We start from the raw sequence: 17,460 nt of genomic DNA, 5'->3' as shown, positions 1-17,460 counted from the left end.
CTGGTTAAGAGACCATGACGTCGAGTTGCCGGCATTGGACTAGGGTACGCACAGCAAGTAGGCTCACAACACCAGGTGGCAGGGTGGCACAGTGGTTAACATTGCTGCCTCACAGTGCCAGGATTCCAGGTTCGATTCCAGCCTTGGGTCACTGTGTGGAGTTTGCACATTCTCCCTGTGTCTGTGTGGGTTTCCTCCAGGTGCTCTGGTTTCCTCCCACAGTCCAAAGATATGCGGGTTTGGTGGATTGGCCATGCTAAGTTGACTCGAGTGTTAGTGGGGTTAGCAGGGTAAATAAATGGAGTTGTGGGGCTGGGGCTTGGGTGGGATTGTGGTCGACACAGTCTCAGTGGGCCACTCTGCACTCTAGGGATTCCAGGATTCAATGAGGTTTATTTGGTAACACGAACTTTCGGAGCACTCCAAAAGCCCGTGCTACCAAATAAACTGTTGGACTTTAACCTGGTGTTGTGAGATCACTTACTGTGGTTTAGAGACCAGAATCAAGCTTTCCTCAGAATTAAGGACCCCGAGGGCAGAGACCATTGATTTGATTTATTATTGTCACACGTATTAGTATACAGTGAAAAGTATTGTTTCTTGTGTGCTATGCAGACAAAGCATACCGTTCATAGAGAAGGAAAAAAGAATGTGCAGAATGTAGTGTTACAGTCATATCTAGGGTGTAGAGAAAGATCAACTTAATGTGAGGTAAGTCCATTCAAAAGTCTGATGGCAGCAGGGAAGAAGCTGTTCTTGAATTGGTTGGAATGTGATCTCCCACTTTTGTATCTTTTTCCCAACGGAAGACGGTGGAAAAGAGAATGTCCAGGATGCGTGAGGTCCTTAATTATGCTGGCTGCTTTTCTGAGGCAACGGGAAGTGTAGACAGAGTCAATGGATGGGAGGCTGGTTTGCGTGATGGACTGGGCTTCACTCACATCTCTTTGTAGTTCCCTGTGGTCTTGGGCAGAGCAGGAGCCATACCAAACTGCGATACAATCAGAAATAATGTTTTTTATGGTGCATCTGTAAAGGATGGTGAGATTCAGAGACCAGTATCAAGCTTTCTTTGGAATTAAGGACCCTGAGGGCAGTAACTATTCAGGGGCAATTCCACCTACTGACCAATCCGGGGCTGGCAGCTCCCTACTCAGACGGGTGCCAGTGGTGGGTAATCCCACCCACCAGAGGGAGAGGATCAATGGGAAAAGCTGGAAAAAAGACGAGGGAGGGTGGGATGGCCGGCACAGGGTGGGGATCATGGGGGAGGTAAAGGCTGAGGACTTTCTTTCAGAGGGGTCCCCATTCCTCATGTTGGGTCCCTCGATCAGCCTATCTCTGAAGGAGGGACGCACCCCTCCCTCTCTCCCCACCGGCAGAAACATGCTAACAAACTTAACAGGGTTTGCTCTCTGGGCTCCCGGCATGGCAGCTGCCCTGCCCACTGTTGGGATGTGGGCATTAACTGCCCACTTAAGGACCTCAATTAGCATTCAGACAGGAAGGCCATCCACGAGCTTTCCCATCCTGGAATTACTCAGGCGGAGGCAGGGTGTTGGTGATGTCCCCACCCCGTACCCTGCTGTCCCCCTCACTTACAAGCTCACTGCCTGAGGTGTTTGGGGGAGAGGGAGGCATTAAATCCCACCCTTTAACTCTGCTCAGCTGAAATATGAAGATCTTGTTCTTACTCGAAGTAGAGGAGGGGAGTTTGCCCAGTTCGCCTGGCCAACATTTAACTAACACGGTCACGACTGGAACTCCATTAACTGGATTTTTATCTCCTCACTATTGGGCTGCACTTTGATTTATTCAAGTTGGATGTTGCATTTGCCTCTGTTGCAACGACTACACTTCAAAAAGTATTTAATTGGTTGCGAGGCAGCAGGGGATGTCATGTTGTGGGAGATTTCTTGCTTTCAGAGAAGATTAGCAGGAAGGAAAGGAGGAAAGTATTTGCATTTATATGCAGTTTGTTTATTTCAATGGGTCATAGTTTAACATCCACCCTAAGGAGAGCACCCTCCCACTGCGTGGTAGTCCCTCGGTGCTGCACTGAAATGTCAACATCTCGTTTTCGGTTCTTCTTCGCCTTCCTTTACACTTCTTTCATCAGTCTCAGCTTCCTATTAATAAAGTCTTTTCCTCCAGGGTCCAGACATGTAAATTCCAACAGTTGTCTCCAGGATGGACTGTCCCACATTTTGACTGTTGATGATAGTCTTTACTATACATTCACAAAATCAATCCATTTATTTTATATCGGCTACAATCTCCGTAGGGCACAGTTACTAGATCAAGCAGATAACTGCCACAAAGAGACATTACAGGGAGGGGGCAATTATTGAAGCACAAACAGCAATTTTAACCCTCTCCCACCTACCCCCCTAAACACACAGTCTGCTGCAGGATGGTGGCGATTAAACACAGACAGAAATGAGCCCTTTGCAGTGTGTCATGGAATTCATTAAAGCTTGCACATCTCAGAAGCAATGATTAACATCTAATTTCCACGATACTGAAATGTAGGAAAATCCAAGCCTGTACTCTCACCTCGGGGACCTGGCCTTAAATACAGACCAAAAGGCATGATAAGAACATTTTCCGTCTGCTGCTGCCTAGAATATTTTCAAGTCGCCACTGCCCCAGGTCATGAGGAAATGGCCATTTAATTAACAGTCTCACACAAAGCAGCCAGTCAAAGAACTTGCATTGATGTGGCGCCACTCACCAAAGAAAATTACAGCACAGGAACAGGCCCTTCGGCCCTCCAAGCCTGCACCAAAATGTTTTAAATCTCCTTAAATGTTTTACCACCAATTTAAATCACAGAATCATATAATCTCTACAGTGCAGAGGGAGGCCATTCAGCCCATCGAGCCAGCACTGACCACAATCGCACCCAGAACCTATCCCTGTAACCCCACTATTTTACCCCATTAATTCCCCTGACACTAAGGGACATTTTTTACAGCATGGACAATCCATCTAACCTGCACATCTTTGGACTGTGGGGGGGAAACTGGAGCACCCTGAAGAAACCCACACAGGAAAATGTGCAAACCCCACACAGGTCACCCAGGACCAGAAATGAACCCAGGTCCCTGTGCTAACCACTCCTGCCACCCTTCTCAAAGTGTAGGCACTGTGGAAAATGCAGCATGCAATTTGTGCACTGCTAAGTCATGCAGACAAGCAATGAAATGCTGAAAGTATCATTTATCTTAGTAATGTTGATGGAGAGGAAATGTTGTCTCGGGCACTGGAGAATGCACTCCTTCGATGCTTTAAATATTTTACCTCCATCTGAGAGATAAGAATGGTTTTATTGCCTTATCTAAAAGATGACTGATTTGACAGCACCACACTCCCTCTGGATTATACTGAACTGTCACTCCAGACTATGTGCCCAACTCCCTGCCATCAATTTGAACACACAAAGAACAGAGAAAATTACAGCACAGGAACAAGTCCTTGGGCCGTCCAAGTCTGCACTGACCATGCCGCCCCACTTAACTAAAACCGCCTACCCTTCCAGGGACCATATCCCTCTATTCCCATCCTATTCATGTATTTGTCCAGACGGCTCTTAAAAGTCACTATTGTCTCTGCTTCCACTACTTCCCCCAAAGGAAGCAGCGATATCGCTACCATTCAGCCAAGGCTCACACCTATAAATGATGATTGGTGTTCACAATAAAGATCTATCACATTGAGGAAGTAAAGCACCCTCATTGCTTTGCATCCAACACCTGTTGTATATGAAAACATCTGATAGGCACACTGGCCCCAAAGGAGAGACAACATTTCGTTCCCCAAACCCGACATGCTAAGATCAAACATTCTCTCACAAATTTATTGCATCACGTATATCCAGAATCTGATGCATTTCTAAAACTCCTTAATCACAATTGACAGATTAATGGCAACATGAACTCCGTATATTTTTCTTGAGATGACCAAATTGTTTAAGAAAGGTAGAAAAAAAAATGTGAAAGCTTGCATTTATATAGCACCACTTACAAACCAGTTACAAATAATTAATAGCCAACAAATTCAGGGACCCGGGTTCGATTCCTGGCTTAGGTCATTGTCTGTGTGGAGTCGGCACATTCTCCCCGTGTCTGCGTGGGTTTCCTCTGGGGGTGGGGGGGGCCCGGTTTTCCCCCTGGACTCCAAAGATGTATGGGTTAGGTACATTGGCTATGCTCAATTGCCCCTTAGTGTCCTGGGATGCACAGGTTAGAGGGAATAGCAGGGTAAATATGTGGGACTACAGGGATAGGGCCTGAGTGGGATTGTTGTCAGTGCTGATGCAATGGGCCGAATAGCCTCCTTCTATACTATAGGATTTCTGTAATTCTATGAAAAACTTTCTCAACTGTAGATGCTGTTGGTATGTTGGAAATGTGACAGCTGGCTGTTGTTTGTGGGATTGTGCTGTAATGTGATAATGACCGGATAACATGGTTTGATGATGCAGGTTGAATGCAAAACAGGACATCAGTCCCTGCTGTTCTCCGTAAAGTGCCAGTTGATCCTTTACTTTCATTTGCGAGGGCAGATGGAGATCTTGGTTTAAAGTCTCACCCAAAAGGTGACAAACTCTGGTGATGAATCAATTCCTCAGCACTGGACTATCAGCTTAAGTGGGACTTGGACGCACAACATTCTGAGACAGATGCGTGAGTGCTACCCACTAAAGCCAAGGCAGGCGTGAGATTGATCACCATACAGTGTTAAAGTTTCAAGATTCTGATCAGGAATCAAGATAATGTGTGCTTCAGTCACACATGAACACAAAAGCAGTTTCCCTTCATACATTACCCCATTAATTACTGATGACACTCAAAACAGGACCATGTTTGTGTGTGTGTGTGGGGAGTTACCGGTACAGTGCAGTGTAATTATTAACTTTAACAACGGACACACTGCCAACTTTGCAAAGTTGAAGCCACTTAATTGAAATTCCACCTGCTTCCTCCCATCTCTGCAAAGCAGACATAATTGTTTGGGCAGCAGTGCAGTAATTAAATTCAAAGTGTCTTTGCGGTTACATTTTTTAAAATGATAAATATAGGCAGCAGTGCTAGCTGGTCTCCTGTTGTTCATGGATTCCCTGAGCTCTGGGAGATATTTGTGATGCTTAGATTCTAAGACCGCAGGGTGTATAAGGATACGCTCACAGTGCAGTATTGACGAAAATGTGAAACTGCGCATCCACAGTGCGCCCCTGTGTTGTGTAAACGCAAGGTGAATCTGGTTTCAGGTTGAAGAGCGAGTGAGAACATGTAGGGGAATGTTCACAGGCTCTGAAATGACCTGGTGAGCCACTCCGTTCAAACAAACACTGGCCTTGCCAACGATGCCCATATCTCATAAAAGAACAAGTTGTTTAAAAATCTGGAGAGAGTGTCTTGTTCTTTCTTGCTTCAGCCATTTCAGGATTTGACATCGGACTCACACTTCAGAGGTTGAGTGTTGGTCAGGTGCTAAACCTGCGATGTAATTGGAGCGCAACAGATCCTGTTCCATCAGACACTGCCTGTGGAGAAGGAGGCACATTCTGGTGTCTATTGGAGCCTAATGGAGAAGGGTACTTTCTGTAAGATTGTCAGCTGCTTGCATTTTGCCTGGTTTCTGTTCTTGAGGAGAAATGAGGATTGAAAAAGCAACGGAGGAAGGACTGCCTGGTTTAAAACTTATGGTATCTGAAGAGCGATGAACATGCACTAGATGTAAGACTTCAATAAGTAGATATTTTACTAGTATTCTAACCACTAACTACCATAATCTTGCAAAGTTCTGCACATCCAGGCGTGGCTGGTGGGTTTTCTGTAAAAGCTCCAGATTCTCCTTTCAGCTAAAAGGGACATATTAATGATGTTCTGCATCATTATCTTCATGATGTGGAGATGCCAGCGTTGGACTGGGCACACACAGTAAGTCTCACAACATCAGGCTAAAATCCAACAGGTTTATTTGGTAGCACAAGCTTTCGGAGCACTGCTCCTTCATCAGATGAATGAAGACAGCTAAGAGGGACGTACTAATATTGAATATATTAATATTAAACAATAAGTCTCACAACACCAGGTTAAAGTCCAACAGGTTTATCTGGTAACACAAGCTTTCAGAGCACTGCTCCTTCATCAAATGAGTCTCTTATGAAGGAGCAACGCTCCAAAAGCTTGTACTAACAAATAAACCTGTTGGACTTTAACCTGGTGTTGTGAGACTTCTTACATTATCTTCAGAATAAGATCACAATTCCAGTTAACAATCCTGTTAAACTGATTTGCAATAAAACACCACCCAATAGTTTGCAAAGATTAATACAAAAACCTGATAAAGATAAAGGCGGTAGTGAATTTATTGCCTTCACCAAGCGTGTTATTATTCTTACAACAAAATTCACAAACCTATTATTTGGCACCAGTTTTCTTTCTGCCTGTCCAGAAGTCATTTGGTTTTACGTACAGTATTATAGGTGTCAGCATCACTGGTGTATGAAATAGTGATTTGTCTGAAGCGCGAGTGTCACTAGGGTATCAGAGTTCAGTACAACTGACTTTACACTCAACCCCCTATCCCCCCACTTCCAACTCATAAACACTGAGGATACCTGGAGTACTTCACTGTCATCTTATGATCAGCACAATCTAGCCATCAAAGCTGGAATGCCAGTGAGTGCTCTCACTTACCAAGCAGAGGGATCTAGGTGTATGTGTACATAGATCCCTGAAAGTTGGGAATCAAGTAGATAAGGTTGTTAAGAAGGCATACGGTGTCTTGGCGTTTATTGGTAGGGGGATTGAATTTAGGAGTCGCAGCGTTATGTTGCAACTGTACACAACTCTGGTGCGGCCGCACTTGGAGTACTGTGTGCAGTTCTGGTCCCCACATTACAGGAAGGATGTGGAGGCTTTGGAGAGGGTGCAGAGGAGGTTTACCAGGATGTTGCCTGGTATGGAGGGGAGGTCCTATGAGGAGAGGCTGAGGGATTTGGGGTTGTTTTCGCTGGAAAGAAGGCGGCTAAGAGGGGATCTTATTGAAACATATAAGATGATTAGAGGTTTAGATAGGGTGGATAGTGATAGCCTTTTTCCTCTGATGGAGAAATCTAGCACGAGGGGGCATGGCTTTAAATTAAGGGGGGGTAGTTATAGGACGGATGTCAGGGGTAGGTTCTTTACCCAGAGGGTGGTGAGGGATTGGAATGCCCTGCCTGCTGCAGTTGTAAATGCACCTAGTTTGGGGGCGTTTAAGAGATCCGTGGATAGGTTTATGGACGAAAAGGGATTGGTTTAGGTTAGTGGGTCATTGTTTTGTAACTGGTTGGCGCAACATCGTGGGCCGAAGGGCCTGTTCTGCGCTGTAATGTTCTATGTTCTATGTTCTAAGCCTGCTGTGGCCATTTGTAATTAGGGTCATAAAGGTTTACAGCACGGAAACAGGCCATTCAGGCCAACCTGTCCATGCTGCCCCCTTTGTTAGCCATTAAGTTAGTCCCAATGGTTCATGTTTGGCCCACATCCCTCGATACCCAGCTTGCTCATGTAACTATCTAAATGCTTCTTAAAAGACAAAATTGTACCTGCCTCTACTACTACCTCAGGCAGTTTGTTCCAGACACGCTCCACTCTGTGTGAAAAAATTGCCCCTCTGGACCCTTTTGTATCTTGCCTCTCACCTATGCCCTCTAGTTTTAGACTCCCCTACCCTTAGGAAGATTCTGCAAGCAAAATAAAAGATAGGAAAGTAGGAAAATGAGAGATAGCTGTGGGACTGGACCATTCAGTGTTTATAAATACACTCATTACATATTGAAAAGATAGTGACATGAGGTGGTGAGCATTGTGATATTCAGAAAGTTCCACGAGAGACCAATATTAGGTCCCTTGATCTAGTTATCTTTATTTTTTTCATAGGATGTTGCTGGCAAGCAACATAAGTTGTCCATCGCTGAAAGGGTGACGGTGAACTACATTCCTGAACGGTTGCAGTTCATCAATGTAATACACCTTCAGTGTTGCGATGAGCATTTTTGACCCAGCGACAGTGAAAGAACAGTGAGATAGTTCCAAGTCAGGATGGTGTGGGGCTTGGAGGGGAGCCATGCTGCCCTTCTCCTTTCAGGCAGTTGCTGGTTGGGAAAGTGCAGTCAAAGGCTGCTTGGGAACTACTGCAGTGCATCTTGCGTACAGTGCGCACTCTGCACTGATGGGGGAGGGAGTGAACGTTTAAGCTGGTGGATGGAGTGCTGCTCAAGAGGGTTACTTTGCCCTTGATAAAAAGTTTGAAAAAGAAACACAAAGCTCAGGACGTTATGGCTGTTCAGGCCAGCGAGATTTCCCCACCCTGTCGCAGTGAACAGGGATTTGACTGGCTGCCAAATTCTCTGACCTCATTGCAACGGGACTGTGGCGTGAACGGCCAGTGAGATCATGCTCATCATAGACTTTCACACTAAAAATCTCTTTATAAGATATGCAATGAAAAAAAAGCTAAAATAAAAAAAGTATTATCTTGTAATGTTCCACTTTAAATTCATGGAAGTACTTCCATTCCTTTCAAATCAAAAACTATTTAAAGATCACTGCCGTTTCGAAATAAGTTACTTTATGCTGAAGGGATTTGGTGAATTTTGATAACTGTTCTAATGAAGGATGTTCTGGTCAGTGAAAGATACTCTTTCAAATTTAGCTAGACAGTATCAGCATTAGCTTCCAGTTCAATAATATCTATGCCCCCCAGCCCCCAGTCAGTTACAACTTGTTCAAAATTGCTCTCCCCACTCATCCACCTTTACTGACCTGCACTGGCTTCCCAATTTCAATTTACTTGACCTGAAAGAGCCCCCCCCACAACTTCAATTTACTGAATAAAATCTATACCTTTCTTTTCAAATCTTCCCATGGCATTCTTCCACTCAGCCTACAGCCTCATACCCCAGGCAATTTCCTCTCATCTGCCAGTGCTGGCCACTTGGCAAAAGCCTCTTGCTACTCCACCACAATGGTAGAGCCTTTAGCAACCTCAGCCCTAGTTTAAAATTCTTTTCCTAACCCACTGCTTTGTGACTTCTATGTCTACCTTTACAAGCCCATTAAAAAAAATTGCATTTATGATGCCTTTTAGTCACCTCTCCAAAGTCTGTTTCAGTCACTTCATATCTTCTTTTCCTACACGAAAGGCATGTAACGAAGTAACTGGTGTACGAAAAAGGTTAACTTTTTATATATAGGATAAATCTACACTGCTTCTCCAAATAATTCTGTGTTAAGAATTGTGCCTGCCGAACTATGTTATTAATGTGTTGTAGAGTTAACAGTAATAACAGTGCGATACACAGTCAATCATTCAGTAAAATACTGAAGATGTGTATCTTACATTTAGCATCCTCAAAAATAGTAAAAACTAATGGGCAGAATATTCCCAATAAAAAAAGTGTCATAGAGAATACCGGAGCAACCCACGCTGGTCTCTCAGGCGCAGTCTGGACTACAATCGTGAGATCCCCTTTCCCACCACAGACACCCCCCTACCTCATTAGCAGCATGTTTCTCCATCTAACACAGATCACCGGTATCAGAGCATTGGGGCTCTCCCAATGGGAACCCCTTCATGGCCACCCCCTCATCATGACCCCCTGATATGCCCCCTTCATGACCGTGAACATGCCCTCTTCCTGACCCTCAACATTCACCCACCCCACCCCTTGACCCCCGCCATGTGCCCAGACCAGTAGTGATTCTCACCAGTCTCACGGAGCTGGCAGAATTCGGCATCAAATGGGCTAAGCCTATTTAAATACTACTTTAAGTACGATAATCGGCCTCGCACCCTTTTTGGGCGCGATCCGGTTTGCTCTATTAGAAAGGAACTGGGGTGACTGTAAACTCGGCGCTAGGCATGAAGCCTAGGCCTGTGTGCTGTCTTCCGGGATCAGCGCGATCTGCGACAGGCTCGGAGAGGCTGTAAAATTACCCCCAATAAAGGCAAACCTGTTCAAACATTCTCAATTGAGCATTGCTAATAAACTGAGGCCATAATGTGCCAACAGGAGGCCAGTTATTTTTTGTTTGCAGGCGATTGCTACCCCAACCACACGTACAACTGGTGGGGGAAAAAAAAAATCACAGCAGCAAAATATAAAAGTAATAACTGTTACAGGAAATTCAGAGGAAATCATCACTGCTACCTTTCTTTCTATTCTCATTGATGTTAAGATTTTCCAGCCTGCTACTTCAAACTTTCATCCTCAGCAAGACTAGTCCACTTTACAGACTGGAAATGAGGAGCAGACTCTTCCACTGAGAAGCTGCACACGCACCTTGGAAAGGCCTGTTCCTAACGTAAAACAGATTCTTTTATATTGACTGCATCTGGTGGATAAAGCCTATGACTTGTGCGCTTGTCTGTTTTAAACAGACAGTAGAAATGGGCATCAATTTAGCTAAATTTTCAATATTGGTTTAATTTAAATTTAAGTTAATTTGTGTCACTTTAGCCCAAGGGGTAGTCCTGTTCCTTCTGGGTCAGAAGTTGGCAGTTTATGTTGCACATTAGAGCTTGAGCCAAGTAATCCAGGCTGAGAACCCCTGTGCAGTACTGAGGCAGCGCTACATTGCTGAAGGAGGTTTAAACCCTTAAACCATTGAACAGAGAATACTGATTGATTTATAAAATCCCACACGTAGTTTGAAGAGTGTTGTTCTCTGAGTGTTTGAGCTGATTTTACCACTTCATACAAAACTGTAGGCAGGTGATTTGTTTAAGGGTTACGCAGCAGTGTATTACTTGAAAAGAGCATCAAAGCTTTGTGAAACTTTCATATGAAAGCTGGTATATGGAAATGCAGATGTTACTTTTTCCTTCCTGTACAATTGACGAAAGTAAGCAAAAGAGAGGCAAAAAAAAGTGAACTATTTCTATAGTTCCTTATATGTCACAGAATTGTCCCAAAGTGGATCACATGCAATTAATCATTTATTTTATCAGGCAGCCATCACTGTTAACAAGCCTGCTATAGCGCCTGCCTTACAGTGAGTACACTTTAAAAGTACACTTCACTGGCTGTAAAATCCCTGAGAATTTATGGTGCTATACAAATACAGGCGCTTTCATTATTTAGGGCAGTCTTTTTGTGCATTGCAAAGTTGAGTGCGATGAATGACTACTGAAGCTATCTTTGAAATTAATTAAATTCCACTCAAGACTTAGGTGGAATTTACAGCAGATCCTCAGGCCATTTGGCCCAACCGGTCTGATCCATGCTGGTACTTATCCTCCACACCAGCTTCCTCCCACCTTGCTTCAGCAAGGTACCGCATGGTAGGTTGTTGCATAAGGTTAAATCTCACGGGATCCAGGGTAAGGTATCTAAATGGATACAAAATTGGCTTCTTGATAGAAGTCAGAGGGTGGTTGTAGAGAGTTGTTTTTCAAACTGGAGGCCTGTGACCAGCGGTGTGCCTCAGGGATCAATGCTGGGTCCACTGTTATTTGTCATTTATTTTAATGATTTTGATGAGAATATAGGAGATTAGTAAGTTTGCAGATGACATCAAGATTGGTGGCATAGTGGACAGTAAAGAAAGTTATCTCCAATTGCAACAGGATCTTGATCAGTTGGGCCAGTGGGATGATGAATGGCAAATGGAGTTTAATTTAGATAAATGCAAGGTGATGCATTTTGGTAGTTTGAACCAGGGCAGGACTTACTTAGTTAATGGTAGGGCAATGGGGAGAGTTTCAGAACAAAGAGATCTAGGGGTACAGGTTCATAGCTCCTTGAAAGTGGACAGAGTGATGAAGAAGGCATTCAGCTTCATTGGTTGGTTTAATTGGTCAGAACATTGAATACAGGAGTTGGGACATCTTGTTGAAGTTGTACAAAACATTGGTAAGGCCACACTTGGAATATTGTGTGTAGTTCTGGTCACCCTATTATAGAAAGGATATTATTAAACTAGAAAGAGTGCAGAAAAAATTTTCTAGGATGCTACTGGAACTTGATGGTTTGAGTTACAAGGAGAGGCTGGTTGACTGGGACTTTTTTCTCTGGAACGTAGGAGGCTGAGGGGCAATCTTATAGAGATCTCTAAATTAATGAGGGGCACAGATCAGCTAGATAGCCAAAATCTTTTCTTAAAGATAGGGGAGTCTAAAACTAGAGGGCATAGGTTTAAGGTGAGAGAGGAGAGATACAAAAGTGCCCGGAGGAGCAATTTTTTCACACAGAGGGTGGTGAGTGTCTGGAACAAGCTGCCAGAAATCGTAGTAATGGCAGGTACAATTTTGTCTTTTAAAAAGCATTTAGATAGTTACTTGAGTAAGATGGGTATAGAGGGATATGGGTCAAATGCAGGCAATTGGGATTAGCTTAGGGTTTTAAAAAAAAAAGCAACATGGACAAGTTGGGCTGAAGGGCCTGTTTCCATGTTGTAAACCTTTATGAATTCATCTTCTCCAAATACCCTTCTATTTCTTTTTCCCCTGTGTACCTATCTGGTCTCCCCTTGAATGCATCTAAGACATACATGATGTGGAGATGCCGGCATTGGACTGGGGTGGACACAGTAAGAAGTCTCACAACACCAGGTTAAAGTCCAGCAGGTTTATTTGGTATCACGAGCTTTTGGAACGCTGCCCCTTCATCAGGTGAGTGCATCACCTGAAGAAGGAGTGACACTCTGAAAGTTACCAAATAAACCTGTCGGACTTTAACCTGGTGTTGTGAGGCTTCTAAGAGATACAAGCATTGCACTGACACACTGAAAGATAGGGAGCATTGCAGGCCATCTAAATAGCCCCACATAAGAGCCAATTCCCATTAAAATCCTTGCAACATTATAAGAAAAATAAATGGTGCTGGGTGGAATATAAATAATACTGTTAAAACGAATGACAGTCTTAGAAAAATGCAAAGCTACTATACTCAAACTATGCACAATTTTAACTGAAACATTACACTTAAGCTGTTTGATCAGATGTATATGAACTTGTATCACATTTAAAAAATAAACTAGAGAAATTGAACAAAACTGATGAATGATTCCCTGATTCGACAGGAGGCAGTCAGAAACGATAATTGCGATAGAATTATATTTATAATCACAAAGATAACAGCTAGTGCCGAACGTAGACATAGCAGTGGGGCCCGGCTTACCCAACAGCTGCGGCTGCACCACTATAACTACTTTTACATATAATCGCGCACAAGATAGCCAGCAACTCGACAAAATACCACGGGAAGTTCAACTCATGCAAACTTAGGAGTTCACTCCATTTCGCAATTAATTTGGGCGAGCCTGTACTGCACTCTGAGTCCTGGATTGATTTCTCTCTCAGTTTAGGTCGAAGCTTTCAACCGACACAGTCATTCCTCTTGGAAAATGACACACTCAACATTTACTGTCACCCAAGGTTCAGGCAGAGTTCCACCTTGCTACTTCTAATGACACTCGATCTTGTCCACCCAAAACCTGAGCAAGGTGATGTAAAATGAAATTCTTGTGGTCCTCACCGATTTCAATAGTGCCACTTACAAAAAAAAACACACAAGCAGGAATCTGTAAATGCATAGACTGTTCTGCAATCGATTCCATCATCTCTTTGGAAGCTTATTTTACAGTGGGGATGATCACTGTCAACAAAAGAGAAAATGCTGGAAAATCTCAGCAGGTCTGGCAGCATCTGAAGGAGGGAAAACAGCTGAATCCAGCTGACCCTCTGTCAAAACTGTGAACAGTTTATTAAATGGAATATTGGCTTGGTGACACAGACAAAGGCTGTGGAATCTACATCCTCATGGTAGGAATACTGGTGGCCACTACAGGGATTGATGCAGACTTGGAGAGAACATTTGCCTAGGTTTCCATTTCGTTCTCTTAAGTTCTGCTACCTTCAGAAGAAAATGTTCACTTTTGTGAAGAGTGATTTTTACTTGGGCACGGGGACGAACCTCCTTGTTCCACTTTTTAAAAAAAGTATTAAAACGAGGTATTGGTTTGAAAACAAACACACACCCTGACTCAATGTGGGTGCTTGTTTCAAACCTGTTCAATTCATTCAACTCTAAACCGGCTCGCTGCACTGAACCATCCCCAGCCATGGATGTTCTGTGCTGTTCCAGAGGGCGCTCCTCTTCTGTCGATCACAGTGCGGCCACTTCCAAACAAATTATAAAGGCAAATCTTTCAAACCAGCTTCTGTTCTAATTTAAAGGCGATTGCAACTGGATTTAGCTCTTGCAAGAGTTCAGAGCAAATATTTCAATTGAGGGGGGAAGAGGTTGAGCAATTTCCAATTGACTAGGGTTAGAATATTTTGTCCTCCCCCCACCACCCCACAAACTTACCATTTTGTTGTCTTCAATTCACTCCGTGTGCCCGGGGAAGGGGGTTTGCCAACTCGAGGCGGTGCCAGCCACTCTGTGCTCTGTCTACCAGCGATCCCTTGCCTCTGGGGCAGAGATAAACTCCATCTACTGTCGATGCTGGGGGTTGTAAGGCGCTGATATCAACAGGCTGGGGACTAATCCATGTTCCAGAGAGGGAGGAAGGTGGGGGAAGTGAGAAAAAAAAAGTCCAACCAAAGTCAAGTTTTGGGGGGGTGGGGGGAGGGTTGGTGTGAATCAGTGTTTGCAGCTTCTCCGGGCTGTTTCCGAGTGCCTTACAGTCAGGGAGAGAGAGAGAGAGAGAGAAGCGGGGTTGGAGTAGGTGTCTAGTTAATGCGGTAATTCTGTCAATCAGTCCATACATGGAGAAATGGTGCAGCCAATCGGCTTGTGAGTGCGGCTCGTTACCATTGGGAATGTGGGGAGGGAAAGGGATTGAGGAGGAGCTAGGGTCAGTTTGTTGTGTGCTCAGCCCTGCTCCCTTTGGACAGAAACCATTCCAAACACGCACCCCACAATAACAAAAGCCCCACAGCATTGTACAACAGAGTGGCTTATCCACACTGATATTAACACTGCCTTTCACACTGTGAGTTTATCTCAGTTTAAACTAAAATGATGTGATGTTTTATTACTATAAAGTTAATAGAATTAATTTCTTAGTGTCACAAGTAGACTTACATTAACACTGCAATGAGGTTACTGTGAAAAGCCCCTAGTCGCCACACTCCGGCATCTGTTCGGGTACACTGAGGGAGAATTTAGCATGGCCAATGCACCCAACCAACACTTCTTTTGGACAGTGGGAGGAAACCCATGCAGAAATGGGGGGAATGTGCAAACTCAGCACAGACAATGACCCAAGCTGGAAATTGAACCTGGGTCCCTGGCACTGTGAGGCAGCAGTGCTAACCACTGTGCCACCCTATAAGGCATCCTGAGTCAACTCAGCATCACTTCCATTATTCAGCACAACACTTATTCAAAGAACTGCCCAGGTTAACCAGAATAAGTAGAGGAAATTCTGTGAATAACAACAGGGTCCTTGGCACAGGGAATGGGCAAGGCTGTCAGGAAATTAAAAAAATGATTGGATCAGAACACTCCCCCCCCCACCCAGAGAAAAACAATATACCTGTTACCCCACCCCTTGCTTAGAGAAGGAGTCCTGAGATCTGAGGAAGTAACTGGTTTAACCAGTCACAGTCAGGACAGTGGGTTTAGTTATAAACAAACAAAATTGAGGAATGCAATCTCTTGTTGTAATAAAACAAGGAATTTGACCCATGCCCTCACCAGAGTTAATTATTTGTTGTGCAGAATGGAAACTGTGGAATGGGTTTATCCTGGAAATGTGACTCGTCTTCCCTCATTCCAGGAGCTTCAATAACTTGCTGAAGAATATTCATTGTCAACAGAAATACAAGGCATTGACCCTTGTGCGTGGCGGGCAGGGTTTAGAATAAACTTAGATTTTATTGAACAAGGTGTTTTTTTTTAATCCCCCAGAGATCCAGTACTGTTAACTCCTCCACCAAAGAATATATGGTTCAGATCCCAAGTATTTCTAAATCCTGTCCAACCATTTGAAGTCATTAAACTTCTCCCAATATCAACAAAAGCAAAATATTGTAGACCTTGGAAAGCTAAAATAAAAACAGAAACAGTTTGGAAATTTCTCAGAGGGTCTGGCAGCACTGTCGAAGTGAGAAATTAAGGTTAATATTTCACGTCCAATATATTCAGATCTAAGATAAAGGCAAAATACTGCGGAATCTGAAACAAAAACAGAAAATGCTGGAAAATCTCAGCAGTTCTGACAGCATCTGTGGAGAGAGAATAGAGCCAATAATTTGAGTCTGGGTGACCCTTTGTCAGAGTTCCTGCTGAGATTTTCCAGCCTTTTCTGTTTTTATTCAGGTCTAACCTTTTCTTTATTTAACCCTTCCCAAACCAGACTTTTTTGTTGATTCTCCCTTTATTTCCGCTCTCTCACATTTAAGATATTCAACAAAGTGAAAGTCTGCATTAGAATTAATACTTTGACAGCACGGTGGCACAGTGGTTAGCACTGCTGCCTCACAGCACCAGGGATTGGGTCCTGGCTTGGGTCACTATCTATGTGGAGTTTGCACGTTCTCCCCATGTCTGCGTGGGTTTCCTCCGGGTGTGCCGGTTTCCTCCCACAATCCAAAGATGTGCTGGTTAGGTACATTGGCCGTGCTAAATTCTCCCTCAGTGTACCTGAACAGGCATTGTTTTTAATGGAATAAAAATTTTAAAAAAGAATAAAACAAAAATATAGAGATAAGGGCAACAGGGGCATTTGAGGTCCTAAGGGGTGGGCTGAGCACCCCAGAGCCTACGTAAGATTCCTGTATACAGGGAAGCTCTGGCGAAGGGTCATTTAAAACTTCAGGTACCAACTCAAACCTAAACTGTTGCAATTCATTAACTCTTTTACTGAACTTTAACACTTAACTGAACATCAACTCTCAAGTGAACTTAACTCTTAACTGCACATTAACTTTAGAGTAATCCAAACGTTGGCTCTGTTCTCCCTCCTTAGTTGCTGTTAGACCTGCTGAGATTTTCCAGCATTTTTTTTGTTTTTGTCCCACATTCAGTGTTAGGAACCATGGCCAAATGGTTAGAGAATCTGTATTAGGATCTCAGTGGCTGGAGAGAGGTCTGAGGACTTTGTAGCACATAATGAGGAAGGCAACCATAACGAATGAATAAAGAAAATATTCCCGATTCATGAGCATCTGTATATCTGGGTGAATGGGTCAGCCACAAGTAGGGCGATGGGGTTACAATGTGGCTGGGAGGATGTTGAAGTCGAACCACTTCCCACCTAGCTTAAAAATTCCTGGTTGCTATGGCAATTGCATCGGCGCAGATACAAATAGCGAACTGGAGGAGGAAGAGGTATAAAAGTGGAAGATATAAGAGGAGGTGGAGGTATAAGTGGAGAAGGTGGCCAGACTTCACTCTCTCCATTCCAGAAAACCGTCCATTCTCTCGGTGAAGGCCAACCTCCTCCTGAAGAA

General features: G+C 43.8%; 1 protein-coding gene across 3 annotated transcripts in view; it reads right to left on the bottom strand.

Annotated features, from left to right (window-relative positions):
- myo1ea (myosin IEa) overlaps positions 1 to 15,559 on the bottom strand; it is a 151,546-nt gene extending 135,987 nt beyond the window's left edge. For 2 of the 3 annotated variants that reach the window (XM_080214450.1, XM_080214451.1), the window contains exon 1: positions 14,369 to 14,660. In XM_080214450.1, coding sequence (XP_080070576.1) covers positions 14,369 to 14,371 — 3 coding nt within the window. In that variant the 5' untranslated portion in view covers positions 14,372 to 14,660. Of the gene's footprint in view, positions 1 to 14,368; positions 14,661 to 15,542 lie in introns of those variants that run through there. The other variant, XM_080214452.1, reaches the window with a different exon arrangement.
- Positions 15,560 to 17,460: the final 1,901 nt, after the last annotated feature.

Source organism: Carcharhinus amblyrhynchos, chromosome 28, assembly GCF_965287045.1.
Source record: "Carcharhinus amblyrhynchos chromosome 28, sCarAmb.v2.hapA, whole genome shotgun sequence".
NCBI classification, from domain to species: domain Eukaryota; kingdom Metazoa; phylum Chordata; class Chondrichthyes; order Carcharhiniformes; family Carcharhinidae; genus Carcharhinus; species Carcharhinus amblyrhynchos.
The sequence above is the reverse complement of the archived record's forward strand: the minus strand, read 5'-3'. Positions and strand labels throughout refer to the sequence as shown.